This window comes from Oryzias latipes, chromosome 20, assembly GCF_002234675.1.
Source record: "Oryzias latipes chromosome 20, ASM223467v1".
Taxonomy (NCBI): domain Eukaryota; kingdom Metazoa; phylum Chordata; class Actinopteri; order Beloniformes; family Adrianichthyidae; genus Oryzias; species Oryzias latipes.
The window spans coordinates 25,596,974-25,613,387 of record NC_019878.2 but is presented as its reverse complement, the minus strand read 5'-3'; the positions used below and the strand labels follow the sequence as shown (position 1 = coordinate 25,613,387).

General features: G+C 47.1%; 1 protein-coding gene across 2 annotated transcripts in view; it reads left to right on the top strand.

Annotated features, from left to right (window-relative positions):
- Window positions 1-1,550, top strand: part of adgrg2 (adhesion G protein-coupled receptor G2) — a 35,459-nt gene extending 33,909 nt beyond the window's left edge. For both annotated transcript variants that reach the window (XM_023950251.1, XM_023950250.1), the window contains one exon: window positions 72-1,550. In XM_023950251.1, coding sequence (XP_023806019.1) covers window positions 72-172 — 101 coding nt within the window. In that variant the 3' untranslated portion in view covers window positions 173-1,550. The remainder of the gene's footprint in view (window positions 1-71) is intronic.
- Window positions 1,551-16,414: the final 14,864 nt, after the last annotated feature.

Sequence of the window (16,414 nt, the reverse complement as noted above, 5' to 3'; positions counted from 1 at the left end):
AGGTCCTACAGCTATAGTCCCTTTCTGCTCATCTGCATGGAGCCTGATTCTCTTAACCCCCGCCCCCTCAGGGTCTGCGCCCGCAGACAGCGGCATCTCCGGCGGCTCCAACAACGACGTCCTCCTGAACGACATTCACACGACAAACCCGAACCCGCAGAGCGAAGCCTGACGACTTTCTTTGCTGGTTGCCTGCAGAATGAAAGGTCGACTTAGACTGAGCAAAGACACTCACATGTCTGACAAGATGAAGATTGTAGGACCATGAAGGACTGACATGAGACTGAAGACCTCTAGAGAAGGTTGTTCTACACACGCTAAGGAATAAGGAAGTAGGCGCCTTAGCAGACCTGCTTTCTGACTGAAGAAGCTAAAGAAGCTGAAACGTTTTGGTTTGTTACAAAGCAGTCAGTTGATGTGAGAAGATGAAAAAACAAACTAGATGACGACAAGAAAGACTCAACAAGAAAGACTCAATCAGTGTTGAAGAAGCTCTGCAGTAGCCCTGGAAGTCCAGAGATGCCTCAGTGTGGAGGCAACATGTGAGGGCAGAAGAGTACACGCCAAGAACACTGATCACGTATAGATCAGAGCATTCCAATGTGATCCCTGAGGGTAAACTTCTCTCTTTAAATGGATTTTTAGTTTTAGAGCAGGTGCAGTGCTGCTCATGAGCACTCTGTCAGTAACCTGGACTCTGTGGAGCCGCATGATCATCATTTAACTCAAAAACAGCTGAAACGTGGAACGCAGATGCTAAATGGCGTATACTTATATGGCGCTTTTCGACCGTCCTCGAAGGCCCAAAGCGCTTTATAGTCACACACACATTCACACACTGATGGCTCCGCTGCCCAACACTGGCACCAATCTTCCACCAGAGGCAAAGTGGGGTGCAGCGTCTTGCCCAAAGACACGTCGACAGGGGTGTGCAAGGCGGGAATCACACCTGCAACTTACGATCATGGGTCGACCGCCCTACCGCTGCACCATAGCCGCCCAGATCATGTCCGTTTGTGTGTCCTGAACGTGCAGGAGGACCGAGGACAGGAGAGACTCCTCCAGCACAACCGGACTCTGAGGCACACCCACCTGAGGTGGAGGCGGTACTCAGCGCCTTCAGCGTAGCAAAAGGGAGGAGCCACAGTCAGCCAATCCTATAGTTTCAGATTTATTAAAAATGCAGAACGTCAGTATTTCCAGTAAGATTGAAACATCTGGTGGAGTCTGGGGTACATCGTGGGACAGTTTAGAGCCGTTTCTTTCATGGACTGTTTTTCTGCATCACTCTTAGACAGCAAACTCTTTACTCATCCTAAAGGTCATTGTTTTTACCCTCCAGCACGTAGCCATCGTTTATCCGGTGCATAAAAACATACAGTTTGTCTAAAATACCCTAACAGCGTCCATCATGAGCAGGAAGACGCTTCCACTGCAGGAACACCAGCTTGGTGCCGTTTGAACCAAAAGTTCTCGTTGTTTACCCTCATCTTGCTCCTTTGTAATGAGGAAATGTTCAGAGATAAAAAATTAAAATATAATCTCCAAACCTTTCAGTGTTTGTTTCCAAATGTGTAACATCTAAAATCAGAGGAAATGGAGCATCCATCTGCATCAAGACCTGGACTTTTGCTTTATCACACAAATCATTTATTTCCTTTTTCAGTCTCACTAAAATCATTCAAATCATTTCCTGTTACCCGAAGGCGTCCGCTAGGGGTCAGTATAACCCCACCCCATCTGCAGGGCCTTCTGTGGGTTCATCCCAACAGAACCAGGATCCTGGAAGAAAACGTCTTTGTTTCATGTTTCAAATAATCGTGAAATAATCCAAATAAAACATGAGAAAGATCATCAAAGCTAAACATCAAATGTTCAGCATGAACTGCTGTCATTTAACTATTAATTGATTGTCTGGACCTTCAATGAACCGGCAACCTGTTCAGGGGGAACCGCACCAGAACCCGACAGTAGCTGGGTCAGCTCCAGACCCTGTGACCCATGAAGGGAGTAAATGGGTAAAGACGATGGATGGATGGATGGATGGATGGATGGATGGACGGATGGACGGATGGACGGGTGGACGGGTGGACGGGTGGACGGGTGGATGGACGGATGGATGGATGGATGGATGGACGGATGGACGGAAGGACGGACGGACGGACGGATGGATGGATGGTGAACCTTGCTGCCTGTTAAAAGAGACATTTTTATTTCATTTTTTACATATGAAACAAAGATGAAACTTTATTTTCTTGCAATTAGTTGAATTTTACCTTTCAGCTTGAAAGCAGGAAGTTCGTGTGGATTTTTTAAAATAAATTATAACTAAAGAAAAGAACAGCGAAGAACCTCCTGAAATAGAAGAGTACAGGTTGTTTTAATGTCAATTTGATAGTTAATGTATAAAAACACAGGAGTGATGGTTTAAAAGAGTCTTCTATGCTTCTGCAAGCTGAGCGGTGACCTATAAACCTTTATGGGGGGGCATCAATATGTAATCAAGGTCAGACTAAAGGTCGGCCTCTGTTGGGGGTGCAGCTTAGCACATTATTACTTTCATGGAAGCATCGTCTGCATGTGACATTTTTCTATATTTATTTTGTTTTAAAAATATTAAATATTAGTTTTTTCTCCAGTTTAGTGTCTGGGAAAAGCTCTTCAGTCCTGCTAAAGCTCGCTTATCTCAGCAGACTTTGACCCCGCCACAAGTCGACATCACAGTTCCCACCCCCCCCCACACACACACACCAGACTTAAGATCCAGTTATTAGTATTAGAGTTTATTTTTTCATAGACGGAAATCCAGATGTTTGGAGAAGCACTTTGTCCTCTGGTTCCTCTGTGTTCTATCAGAACGTTTCGTGGATCATTCAGATGTTCCTCTGAGTTCCATCAGAACGTTTCGTGGAATGTTCCGATGTTCCTCTGAGTTCCATCAGAACGTTTCGTGGATCATTCAGATGTTCCTCTGAGTTCCATCAGAACGTTTCGTGGATCATTCAGATGTTCCTCTGAGTTCCATCAGAACGTTTCGTGGATCATTCAGATGTTCCTGTGAGTTCTATCAGAACGTTTCGTGGATCATTCAGATGTTCCTCTGAGTTCCATCAGAACGTTTCGTGGATCATTCAGATGTTCCTCTGAGTTCCATCAGAACGTTCCGTGGATCATTCAGATGTTCCTCTGAGTTCCATCAGAACGTTTCGTGGAATGTTCCGATGTTCCTCTGAGTTCTATCAGAACGTTTCGTGGAATGTTCCGATGTTCCTCTGAGTTCTATCAGAACGTTTCATGGATCGTTTAGATGTTCCTCTGAGTTCCATCAGAACGTTTGGTGGATCGTTTAGATGTTCCTCTGAGTTCCATCAGAACGTTTGGTGGATCATTAAGATGTTCCTCTGAGTTCTATCAGAACGTTTCGTGGAATGTTCCGATGTTCTTCTGAGTTCTATCAGAACGTTTCAGATGTTCCTCTGAGTTTTATCAGAACGTTTCGTGGAATGTTCCGATGTTCTTCTGAGTTCTATCAGAACGTTTCATGGATCGTTTAGATGTTCCTCTGAGTTCCATCAGAACGTTTCGTGGAATGTTCCGATGTTCTTCTGAGTTCTATCAGAACGTTTCATGGATCGTTCAGATGTTCCTTTGAGTTCCATCAAAACGTTTCATGGATCGTTTAGATGTTCCTTTTAATTTCCATCAGTACGTTTCGTGGAATGTTCCGATGTTCCTGTGAGTTCTATCAGAACGTTTCGTGGAATGTTCCGATATTCTTCTGAGTTCTATCAGAACGTTTCATGGATCGTTTAGATGTTCCTTTGAGTTCCATCAGAACGTTTCGTGGATCATTCAGATGTTCCTTTGAGTTCTATCAGAACGTTTCATGGATCGTTTAGATGTTCCTTTGAGTTCCATCAGAACGTTTCGTGGAATGTTCCGATGTTCTTCTGAGTTCTATCAGAACGTTTCATGGATCGTTTAGATGTTCCTCTGAGTTCCATCAGAACGTTTCGTGGATCATTCAGATGTTCCTTTGAGTTCCATCAGAACGTTTCATGGATCGTTTAGATGTTCCTTTAAGTTCCATCAGTACGTTTCGTGGATCATTCAGATGTTTCTCTGAGTTCCATCAGAACGTTTCGTGGATCATTCAGATGTTCCTCTGAGTTCTATCAGAACGTTTCGTGGATCATTCAGATGTTCCTCTGAGTTCCATCAGAACGTTTCGTGGATCATTCAGATGTTCCTCTGAGTTCCATCAGAACGTTTCGTGGATCATTCAGATGTTCCTTTGAGTTCTATCAGAACGTTTCGTGGATCATTCAGATGTTTCTCTGAGTTCCATCAGAACGTTTCGTGGATCATTCAGATGTTCCTCTGAGTTCTATCAGAACGTTTCGTGGATCATTCAGATGTTCTTCTGAGTTCCATCAGAACGTTTCATGGATCGTTTAGATGTTCCTTTGAGTTCCATCAGTACGTTTCGTGGAATGTTCCGATGTTCCTCTGAGTTCTATCTGAACGTTTCATGGATCGTTTAGATGTTCCTTTGAGTTCCATCAGAACGTTTCGTGGAATGTTCCGATGTTCCTCTGAGTTCTATCTGAACGTTTCATGGATCGTTTAGATGTCCCTTTGAGTTCCATCAGAACGTTTCGTGGATCATTCAGATGTTCCTCTGACTTCTATCAGAACGTTTTATGGATCGTTTAGATGTTCCTTTGAGTTCTATCAGAACGTTTCGTGGATCATTCAGATGTTCCTTTGAGTTCCATCAGTACGTTTCGTGGAATGTTCCGATGTTCCTCTGAGTTCCATCAGAACGTTTCGTGGATCGTTTAGATGTTCCTCTGAGTTCTATCAGAACGTTTCGTGGATCATTCAGATGTTCTTCTGAGTTCCATCAGAACGTTTCATGGATCGTTTATATGTTCCTTTGAGTTCCATCAGTACGTTTCGTGGAATGTTCCGATGTTCCTCTGAGTTCTATCAGAACGTTTCATGGATCGTTTAGATGTTCCTTTGAGTTCCATCAGAACGTTTCGTGGATCATTCAGATGTTCCTTTGAGTTCCATCAAAATGTTTCGTGGATCGTTTAGATGTTCCTTTGAGTTCCATCAGTACGTTTCGTGGAATGTTCCGATGTTCCTCTGAGTTCTATCAGAACGTTTCATGGATCGTTTAGATGTTCCTTTGAGTTCCATCAGAACGTTTCGTGGAATGTTCCGATGTTCCTCTGAGTTCTATCTGAACGTTTCATGGATCGTTTAGATGTCCCTTTGAGTTCCATCAGAACGTTTCGTGGATCATTCAGATGTTCCTCTGACTTCTATCAGAACGTTTTATGGATCGTTTAGATGTTCCTTTGAGTTCCATCAGTACGTTTCGTGGAATGTTCCGATGTTCCTCTGAGTTCCATCAGAACGTTTCGTGGATCATTCAGATGTTCTTCTGAGTTCCATCAGAACGTTTCATGGATCGTTTAGATGTTCCTCTGAGTTCTATCAGAACGTTTCGTGGATCATTCAGATGTTTTTCTGAGTTCCATCAGAACGTTTCGTGGAATGTTCAGATGTTCCTTTGAGTTCCATCAGTAAGTTTCGTGGAATGTTCCGATGTTCCTCTGAGTTCTATCAGAACGTTTCATGGATCGTTTAGATGTTCCTTTGAGTTCTATCAGAACGTTTCGTGGATCATTCAGATGTTTCTCTGAGTTCCATCGGAACGTTTCATGGATCGTTTAGATGTTCCTTTAAGTTCCATCAGAACGTTTCGTGGAATGTTCCGATGTTCCTCTGAGTTCCATCAGAACGTTTCAGATGTTCCTCTGAGTTCCATCAGAACGTTTCGTGGATCATTCAGATGTTCCTCTGACTTCTATCAGAACGTTTTATGGATCGTTTAGATGTTCCTTTGAGTTCTATCAGAACGTTTCGTGGATCATTCAGATGTTCCTTTGAGTTCCATCAGTACGTTTCGTGGAATGTTCCGATGTTCCTCTGAGTTCCATCAGAACGTTTCGTGGATCGTTAAGATGTTCCTCTGAGTTCTATCAGAACGTTTCGTGGATCATTCAGATGTTCTTCTGAGTTCCATCAGAACGTTTCATGGATCGTTTAGATGTTCCTCTGAGTTCCATCAGAACGTTTCGTGGAATGTTCCGATGTTCCTCTGAGTTCTATCAGAACGTTTCGTGGAATGTTCCGATGTTCCTCTGAGTTCTATCAGAACGTTTCATGGATCGTTTAGATGTTCCTCTGAGTTCCATCAGTACGTTTCGTGGATCATTCAGATGTTCCTCTGAGTTCTATCAGAACGTTTCAGATGTTCCTCTGAGTTATATCAGAACGTTTCATGGATCGTTCAGATGTTCCTGTGAGTTCTATCAGAACGTTTCAGATGTTCCTCTGAGTTCTATCAGAACGTTTCGTGGATTGTTCGGCTGTTCCAGTTCCTCTCCATTGATCCTTGATTGTCCTAAACTGTCCTTCTGACTGTCGGATCATGAACTCTGACCTTCTTTCCATCTCCTTCTGCTTCCTTGAGGACCTGCTGGATGAAACATTCTTGTAGTCTTGGATTCTGTGTAACCCTTGTTCTATCTTAGGCTCTTTAACATTGGGAGTTGGGTCATCTAGACCCAGTAGAGAGTGCTCTGAACATTTTTTCTTCAATGATTTGTGATCTTCACTCCATGTATCTGAGCTCCGGCCTCAGAAACTCAGACAAATACCTTTGATTTGATTTCTAGTCTGCCAACGTCTCTCACATGTTTGACTCAATAAACCTCCCCCTGATTCTGTAATCAGCATTCTCCTGTTTCCTCCAGCCTCCAACACAACAAACAAATGGCCGCCCGCGCTCTGCCGTCACGTCTGCAGGCAAACACGGCGCCTAATAACAAGCAGCATCAGCACAAGTGAGAGCTCCTCAGGGAGCAATCAGATCAATGAGGCGCAGCACTCAATCAGAAGTTGATTGATGGAATGACGGAGGCGGCAGCATTTTACGCTGTTTGAACGAGAGAAGAACAATTCAACTTTGGATTTGTCACCGACGTTTCAAGTTTGTTTGGATCACAGATAATCATTGACATGGCTATCAGACCCCCCACCCACACCACCACCACAGAACTGGACCAGAACCAAATGACGCTCTGTTAATTCACTTCTGGTGCCTTATGGATCCTAAGATCCACATTTGTCATCCATTTAAATTCTACCATGTTCTTCTGTGACTGATCAGTCCTGGAAGAGTCCTGGAGGGGTCCTGGAAGATTTCCTAACCGGGTGCAATCTGGACAATGGCTGCTCATCATCAAGGCTGTAAATGTCCACATTTTTTCCCATCATTCCTCGAAACTGTGATTACAGTTGAGGCTAAAGCCAGAAGTATTTTGCTTCATAAAGGTTCTGAGCTTCCAGGATTATAAAAAATTTAACTCGTAAAATTTTGATGAAACTGTGGGAGGCGACGGTTGTTTGGTTGCCAGACGGTTGTTTGGTTCCTTCAGCGGGAGTCAAACCTGCAGCCAAACGGCTGCAGATGAGGCTTTCAGTGATGAGTCAACCAGCAGGCCCGACAGGTTCCTGTGCATGAAGGCAGAACCTTCAATGAGTCATTCGGATCCAACTGGCCGACACCCAGCAGGAGACCCCAGTGATCCAGCAGAAGCCTGATCACTAACCTGAAGATTCTGCAGAAAAAACCGTGACCACTTGCACATCGTTCACGTAAACAAGTAAACAGGTAAACTGGTAAACTGGTGTGACAGCTTCCTGAAACTGGATCTGTCTGGTAACAGCAACATGCAGTAAAATCTCCAGTCAAAACCTCAAACCGCAGAAAAAAAGCGGAAAATCGGGATCACGAGGAATTCGGTCCTCTGTGGGGAATCAAACCGCCGAACTGACGGTTTGCTCAGGAAACAAAGCAGGTTTGCATTCAAACCGAGTCACTTGAACTGTCCGTGGAATGATGCATGTATGAGTTGAGCATCAACAGTAGCACTTTGGTGGGTGTTTTTTCTGCAGAATGCGTCCGCTCAGCTTCAGCCTGAGTCTTCATGGCTGCATCATCTGCAATTTGTCCATCTGATGCGGCTGAAAGCAGGTGTGACAGGAAATAAAAGGCTTGTGCAGCCTTCCATGAAGGATATTGCAGTTATTAATCTCTGTCACTAAGTAAAGCCGGGAGGCAGCCGTGTCCAGTTGGCATGAAGTTATGACAGAATCATAATTCAAGCAAAGTGTTTTTGAATGAGAAAATCTGCAGCTTCAGAATGAAACTGCCACCGGGTTCAGATTTTCTTATGTCAACTGAAACATCCGATCTTTTATGGTATATTTAGGTATTTGAGTATTTTTGAGGATCCGTCAAAAACAAAATGTTGGACTGTTTGGTTAACTAACATGTGGTGGTCTGAACTCTGAAAGGGTTGATCAATCAAAAACCAGCTTCCTGTGAGTCTGTCTGTGTGGATCATTGAATCACAGCGGAACCGGAGGGGGGAAGGACCGAGCAGCAAAGGTCTGAAGCTCATTTATAAGGAACTTTTATCTACTGTTCAAAGGTAAAGAAGACAGCTGCATCAGCAAAACTACCAGGTAGAGACTAACAGGGTAAATGTGGGAGTTTGAGAAAAACCGTTACTCGCAATACACAGTAACTACCTCCCAGGTGGGGGTGTAGCTTATAATTTATCATTGCAAACTTCTGCTACAACTGGAACTTTTCCAGTAATGTGCTTGTTTCATGAATCAAATGTGTAACAAGGCCAAAGATGACATCAGCTCCTCCGTCAGTGTGTGCTTTTTGTTCTCCCACCTATAGAGACACAGATCCACTCCTCACCACCTGGTGGCGATAGTTCAACATTCACCGCCAACAGACCAGTAGAGAGTGAAAAAAGGAAGGAAGCTCCCCACCCCGGTGATGATCATCTTCCTCCATGAAGACTGGGAGCAGATGGAAACCGACCAACATCCTGGGAGAACCAGAACTCATCGTAGGCCTGGAGACTGGATCTCCTTCAGGTAATGAACCATGATCTTCAGAGGCTTCTTTGAGAAAAAATCTATCCTATTTTTAATGTGGCATGTCTGACCAGCTTTCAGAACGGTTCTGTTGGCAACACGAATTTAAAAATCTGGATGGAGGAGATTCTGAAAGTTTCTTGTTGTTTCTGTCTCCATGTGAAGAAGACTTCATCTTCCTCAGACACCTGTTTTCTGTCTGACTGAGTTCAGTCCACAGCTGCTTCCAGTTTGTCATCCTTTCATCTCTTGGTTTTCTTTACGTTTTCAGTTTAACTATAGTTTTCAAAAGTAAATGTGGTTGTAAAAAGTATTTTTCTTTGGCTCATCCGTGACCTTCAACTTGTCTGTTTGACCTGTCCTTTGTGGCTGATCTTAAGTTAGTTTTTATCATCTTTCCTCAAACCTCAAAGGTCTGACTGGTCCCTGAGGGATTTCCCCGTCTAGTTTAGAGCAGCAGGACTGCCTGCATCCTGCATCAAACCTTCGTGGATGTAATGCTAAATGGGTCTCCTCTCCAGTTTTGAGGAGCTTCCCTCCTTGCCTCCATAGAGATGCCAGCTCTTCTGTGAGGACTCATCAGGGCTGGGCTGACTTTGGACCTCAGAGCTGGAAATGGTCTCAGCTGGACACATTTTTATGGTTACCTCAGTATTTAATGTTTAAAAGTTGAAAGCTCGTGTCTCGGATGATGCACTGAAAAGAGTCGAGCAGTTTTGGAGGTTGCTGTCAATTTTGAAACCAACCACAGTTGAGCAGTGGATCAACAAGAAAGCTCAGAAACGACACAAGAGCTGCTTTAATCTCTTCTAAAGGAAACGGTTGCATTATCAGTCCCTTGAAAGCTTCCCCCTCAGGCAAGGCTTTTAGAAAATGGACCCTGTCCTCTCTCTGCCTGCTTTTGGGATATAAATAGCGCATCAATTTGACGTGCTTTCCATGTCAGTTTGTGGAGGATGTCTGGCTTTCTAATGCAGGCAGGAGAAAGCAGAAGTTCTGAGGGAACTCGGCCATGTTTGACTCCTTTTGACAGCTTCTTCACAAACTCGTCTGTCCCCCGCGTCTCCTCTGAACCGATCGCTTGTTTGGTTTTAATATGCAGTTCCTTCATGAAGATGAGTTTCAGGCCTGTGGAGGAGGAAGATGATGAAGGTCTGATCAGCTCAGTCATTAGTAGTGATGACTCTTTGGGACACAGAGGGCCGTTTTGACTGAACTCTCCATCAGAGCTTCACACAGAGAAACCAGGCGGGAGTCCGTGGATGAAGAGCGGTTCTCCTCAGCCTGCAGCCCATCCAAACATTTCCTGCTTCTTCCTGTGAGGCTGGTGGCAGATTGCTGAGCTTTCCGGGGCGCTGACAGTCCGTCTTTATCTTTTGTAGCCTGGAGCTGCTCTTGCAACATCAGCAGGTTGTTTCTGTGGCAGAGAGCTGGGGATGTGCAGACATGTCAGCGCTCCGGCTGCAGAGACGATCCCATTAACTTCCCTGTCCTCACATGCCGTTAGACATCGGGAGGAGGCTTTGGAGGCTCATGTTTGATGCTCTTGTAGCATTTAATGCCATTTTTGTTCTGCGATAAAGAGAATGTTTGGTCTTCACACTCTCCTGTTGAAAACTGAGGTTTAGCTGCTCTTTAAATTGGCTGTGAGGCGGATTCTGTTCAACTCACAGATGTCAGGGAAAGGTGGAGGAACAGGACTGCTGCTGACAAAGCTGGAACTCAACAGACTTTACTGGCTGTCCTGTGATGTGAAGGGTCTGAGGTGGACTACACGGCAGCATGAGAGGGGCCCGCACCAACACACAGCCCCAGATCAGCTCACACTGTTAGACTGAACATCTTCCTGTTCCTGCATGTGTTTTGCTGATGACGAGCTTGTGGCACATGCACGTACATCCACATGCATGTACATTCACATGCACGTACATCCACATGCACGTACATCCACATGCACGTACATGCACGTACATCCACATGCACGTACATCCACATGCACGTACATGCACGTACATCCACATGCACGTACATCCACATGCACGTACATCCACATGCACGTACATGCACGTACATCCACATGCACGTACATGCACGTACATCCACATGCACGTACATCCACATGCACGTACATCCACATGCACGTACATGCACGTACATCCAAATGCACGTACATCCACATGCACGTACATGCACGTACATCCACATGCACGTACATCCACATGCACGTACATCCACATGCACGTACATGCACGTACATCCACATGCACGTACATCCACATGCACGTACATGCACGTACATCCACATGCACGTACATCCACATGCACGTACATCCACATGCACGTACATGCACGTACATCCACATGCACGTACATCCACATGCACGTACATCCACATGCACGTACATGCACGTACATCCACATGCATGTACATCCACATGCACGTACATGCACGTACATCCACATGCATGTACATCCACATGCACGTACATCCACATGCACGTACATGCACGTACATCCACATGCACGTACATCCACATGCACGTACATGCACGTACATCCACATGCACGTACATCCACATGCATGTACATCCACATGCACGTACATGCACATGCACGTACATCCACAGGCACATTCACGTGCACGTACATCCACATGCACGTACATGCACGTACATGGACCAGCCTTTCACTCTGCTGTGTTTGTGTTAGCGTCGTCTGAGTCAGAGACTCTGAACAGAATCCCTACATTTATCATAAATCTCCTTTCAAATCCTCCAAAGTTTACAATCATTTCTGTTTAGTTTTTCATCTGCAGCAGAAAAGCTGCTAAAACATCTCAGATTGGAAGGCCTTCAGTTTTCAGAATGAGCAGAAGGTTGAAGAAGATGAAACCCGGAGAGATCTGTTTTTACTTTAACCGGCCCAAACATAAAGCATAAGAAATGATGACAAACCTGCATCTGGTCGGATGGAGAAAATCCACCGTCCCGGTCCACTCAGTGAGGGGCTCTGCCCCCAAGCCCAGACTGTTTGGATGACTGGTCCAGGACATTTGGGTCATCGGTACAGTCAGAAGATGAAGACCATCACGTTAAGATGAGGAGCTCAGTCACACAGAGCTGATGAAGATGTTCCCATGACAGAAAACGGGTCAGGAGCCATTCCTGAAGAGGAAGTAATTATCTCATCTCAGGCTGATTATCAATCGCTGCATTTGTTCCCTGGCATCATGGGGTTCATTACCCGTCCTCTTCAGGGGGGGTTCTGTTTTTGTTTTAGGGTCCTGTGATATTAAACTCAGATCTCTTCATTGTTCCACTTGAATGCAGATCTTTGAGTTTGGTCCATTTTTTGACACATTGAAGGTTTTCTGTGAGATCAGCATCATTTTGGGGATCATCCTGAAACAGTTAGGCTGCCATGTGAAAACACTTGATCGATCAGCATATCTGGATCAGATGGGAGAGACAAAGACTATTCTTCTAGCCTGTGCTCTCCTCGCGACAAAGCTGAAGATGAAAAAACTCATCATCATTTCTAACCATGTTTGTTAAGCTAACGAAGACGAGTGGACAAACTTTACTCGTTTATTTCAAAGGTGTGTCAGCTGCTGGTGGGCTGGTATCGTTTAGGCAGCTGTCTTTGCTCAGCTGGAGGAACTTTCAGACCTGTGAAAATCAAACATCATCAAAGAAATGACCTTCAGGGATTCATCACGACTCCAGATCTGTTCCTCCTGGTTGGGAGTCATGGGTCAGGACTGATATGGGTCAGGACCGCCATGGGTCAGGACTACAATGGGTCAGGACTACAATGGGTCAGGACTGCCATGGGTCAGGACTGATATGGGTCGGGACCGCCATGAGTGAGGACTGCAATGGGTCAGGACTGCCATGGGTCAGGACTGATATGGGTCGGGACCGCCATGGGTCAGGACTGCCATGGGTCAGGACTGCAATGGGTCAGGAATGATATGGGTCGGGACCGCCATGGGTCGGGACCGCCATGGATCAGGACCGCCATGGGTCAGGACCGCCATGAGTCAGGACTGCCATGGGTCAGGACTGCTATGGGTCAGGACCGCCATGAGTGAGGACTGCAATGGGTCAGGACTGCAATGGGTCAGGACTGCTATGGGTCAGGACTGCTATGGGTCAGGACTGATATGGGTCAGGACCGCCATGGGTCAGGACTACAATGGGTCAGGACTACAATGGGTCAGGACTGCAATGGGTCAGGACCGCCATGGGTCAGGACTGATATGGGTCAGGACCGCCATGGGTCAGGACTACAATGGGTCAGGACTACAATGGGTCAGGACTGATATGGGTCAGGACCGCCATGGGTCAGGACCGCCATGGGTCAGGACTACAATGGGTCAGGACTGCCATGGGTCAGGACCGCCATGGGTCAGGACCGCCATGGGTCAGGACTACAATGGGTCAGGACTACAATGGGTCAGGACTGCCATGGGTCAGGACTGATATGGGTCGGGACCGCCATGGGTCGGGACCACCATGGGTCGGGACCGCCATGGGTCAGGACCGCCATGGGTCAGGACCGCCATGACTAAGGACCGCATGGGTCAGGACTGCTATGGGTCAGGACCGCCATGAGTGAGGACTGCAATGGGTCAGGACTGCAATGGGTCAGGACTGCTATGGGTCAGGACTGATATGGGTCAGGACCGACATGGGTCAGGACTGCTATGGGTCAGGACCGCCATGAGTGAGGACTGCAATGGGTCAGGACTGCAATGGGTCAGGACTGCTATGGGTCAGGACTGATATGGGTCAGGACCGCCATGGGTCAGGACTACAATGGGTCAGGACTACAATGGGTCAGGACTGATATGGGTCAGGACCGCCATGGGTCAGGACCGCCATGGGTCAGGACTACAATGGGTCAGGACTGCCATGGGTCAGGACCGCCATGGGTCAGGACCGCCATGGGTCAGGACCGCCATGGGTCAGGACTACAATGGGTCAGGACTACAATGGGTCAGGACTGATATGGGTCGGGACCGCCATGGGTCGGGACCACCATGGGTCGGGACCGCCATGGGTCAGGACCGCCATGGGTCAGGACCGCCATGACTAAGGACCGCATGGGTCAGGACTGCTATGGGTCAGGACCGCCATGAGTGAGGACTGCAATGGGTCAGGACTGCAATGGGTCAGGACTGCTATGGGTCAGGACTGATATGGGTCAGGACCGACATGGATCAGGACTACAATGGGTCAGGACTACAATGGGTCAGGACTGATATGGGTCAGGACTGATATGGGTCAGGACCGCCATGGGTCAGGACCGCCATGGGTCAGGACTACAATGGGTCAGGACTGCCATGGGTCAGGACCGCCATGGGTCAGGACCGCCATGGGTCAGGACTGCCATGGGTCAGGACTGCCATGGGTCAGGACTGATATGGGTCAGGACTGATATGGGTTGGGACCGCCATGGGTCAGGACCGCCATGGGTCAGGACCGCCATGAGTCAGGACTGCCATGGGTCAAGACTGCATGTGGCAGGACTGCCATGGGTCAGGACTGCTATGGGTCAGGACCGCCATGAGTAAGGACCGCATGGGTCAGGACTGCAATGGGTCAGGACTGCTATGGGTCAGGACTGCTATGGGTCAGGACTGCTATGGGTCAGGACCGCCATGAGTCAGGACCGCATGGGTCAGGACCGCATGGGTCAGGACCGCATGGGTCAGGACCGCATGGGTCAGGACTGCCATGGGTCAGGACTGCAATGGGTCAGGACTGCAATGGGTCAGGACTGCAATGGGTCAGGACTGATATGGGTCAGGACTGCAATGGGTCAGGACCGCATGGGTCAGGACCGCATGGGTCAGGACTGCAATGGGTCAGGACTGATATGGGTCAGGACTGCAATGGGTCAGGACTGCAATGGGTCAGGACTGCCATGGGTCAGGACTGATATGGGTCAGGACTGCCATGGGTCAGGACTGCAATGGGTCAGGACTGCAATGGGTCAGGACTACAATGGGTCAGGACTGCCATGGGTCAGGACTGCAATGGGTCAGGACTGCAATGGGTCAGGACTGCAATGGGTCAGGACTGATATGGGTCAGGACTGCAATGGGTCAGGACCGCATGGGTCAGGACCGCATGGGTCAGGACTGCAATGGGTCAGGACTGCAATGGGTCAGGACTGCAATGGGTCAGGACTGCAATGGGTCAGGACTGCCATGGGTCAGGACTGCAATGGGTCAGGACTGCCATGGGTCAGGACTGCCATGGGTCAGGACCGCAATGGGTCAGGACCGCCATGAGGAGGGACCACATGGGGAGAAAGCTGATCAAATTCTACCAAGACAAATTATTTCCCCACAGTCGTGACTGCTGAAACTAATGGAGGATCAGAAACCTTTTTTATCGTCTTTACATGATAAAAACAGCGGTCTGAGGAATCACAGCTGGGATGAGTCTTCTGGTTTTGACCCGTTCTGGTCTGGAGATGGACGCTGGTACAACAGCCCAAACAGACGATCAGGAACCAGCTTTGAGGGGTGTTTGGCTTTGGTTTCTCTGAAAAAGCCCGATGCTTCGTCTGTGAGTTAAATGGAAGATCATTATCCTTCATAAATAAACGCTCATGCTTCAGAACTGTTCTGACAGTTAGAAGCTGACTCTCCAGCTTTTTAAGCTGTGAAGGAAAGTGAAGACACTCCTCTCCTCCTTTAAATCTTCCTCGCAGTGTTTTTAGTTTACAAGCTGGCAAACAAGTCCGTCCCTCCCTCTGCTGTGGCAACGTGCTTACATGCTCGCGGTGGGTTTGTGCACGTTTCTCCTTCACAAGGGCACTTTCAGTGAAGACAGAACAAAGTTTCAGGAAACCTTTGAACATGCTTTAAAGCTTCAGTCTGTCCTGATCAGATTAGCAATGAGGACCAATCTGGGTCACAGAGATCTCTGATCGTAACCTCACAGCAGATCAAAGTACGATGAGTCAGCCTTTCAACTTCACATGCACACTACCGGGTGACCTTGAGATCCTGCTGAAATGCTCTGTTGTTGGATTTGAGTGACACAGATCCCACAGATGAAAGCTGTTTGGTGCACAGTCTGTGGTGGATCCGGCTTGTTTTTCAGCTTCATCAACACTGCAGGGCAGAAATGCAGAGGATGAATCCATTCTTTTAGGACCAGTCCACTTGTTCATCTGTTCAGATGTGAACCTGCTGCTGCGATGGTGGTCATCGGTTCCTACATTTTGGAGATAAGAATTCATGTTGAATCAGTCATAGGAAGCGGCTCCAAACCATTACACTTCCACCTCCAGGTCAGACTGTTCCTGTGATGTTTTTTCATTGAAAATCTATCAGTTTGAGTTCAGAGAAACCCTT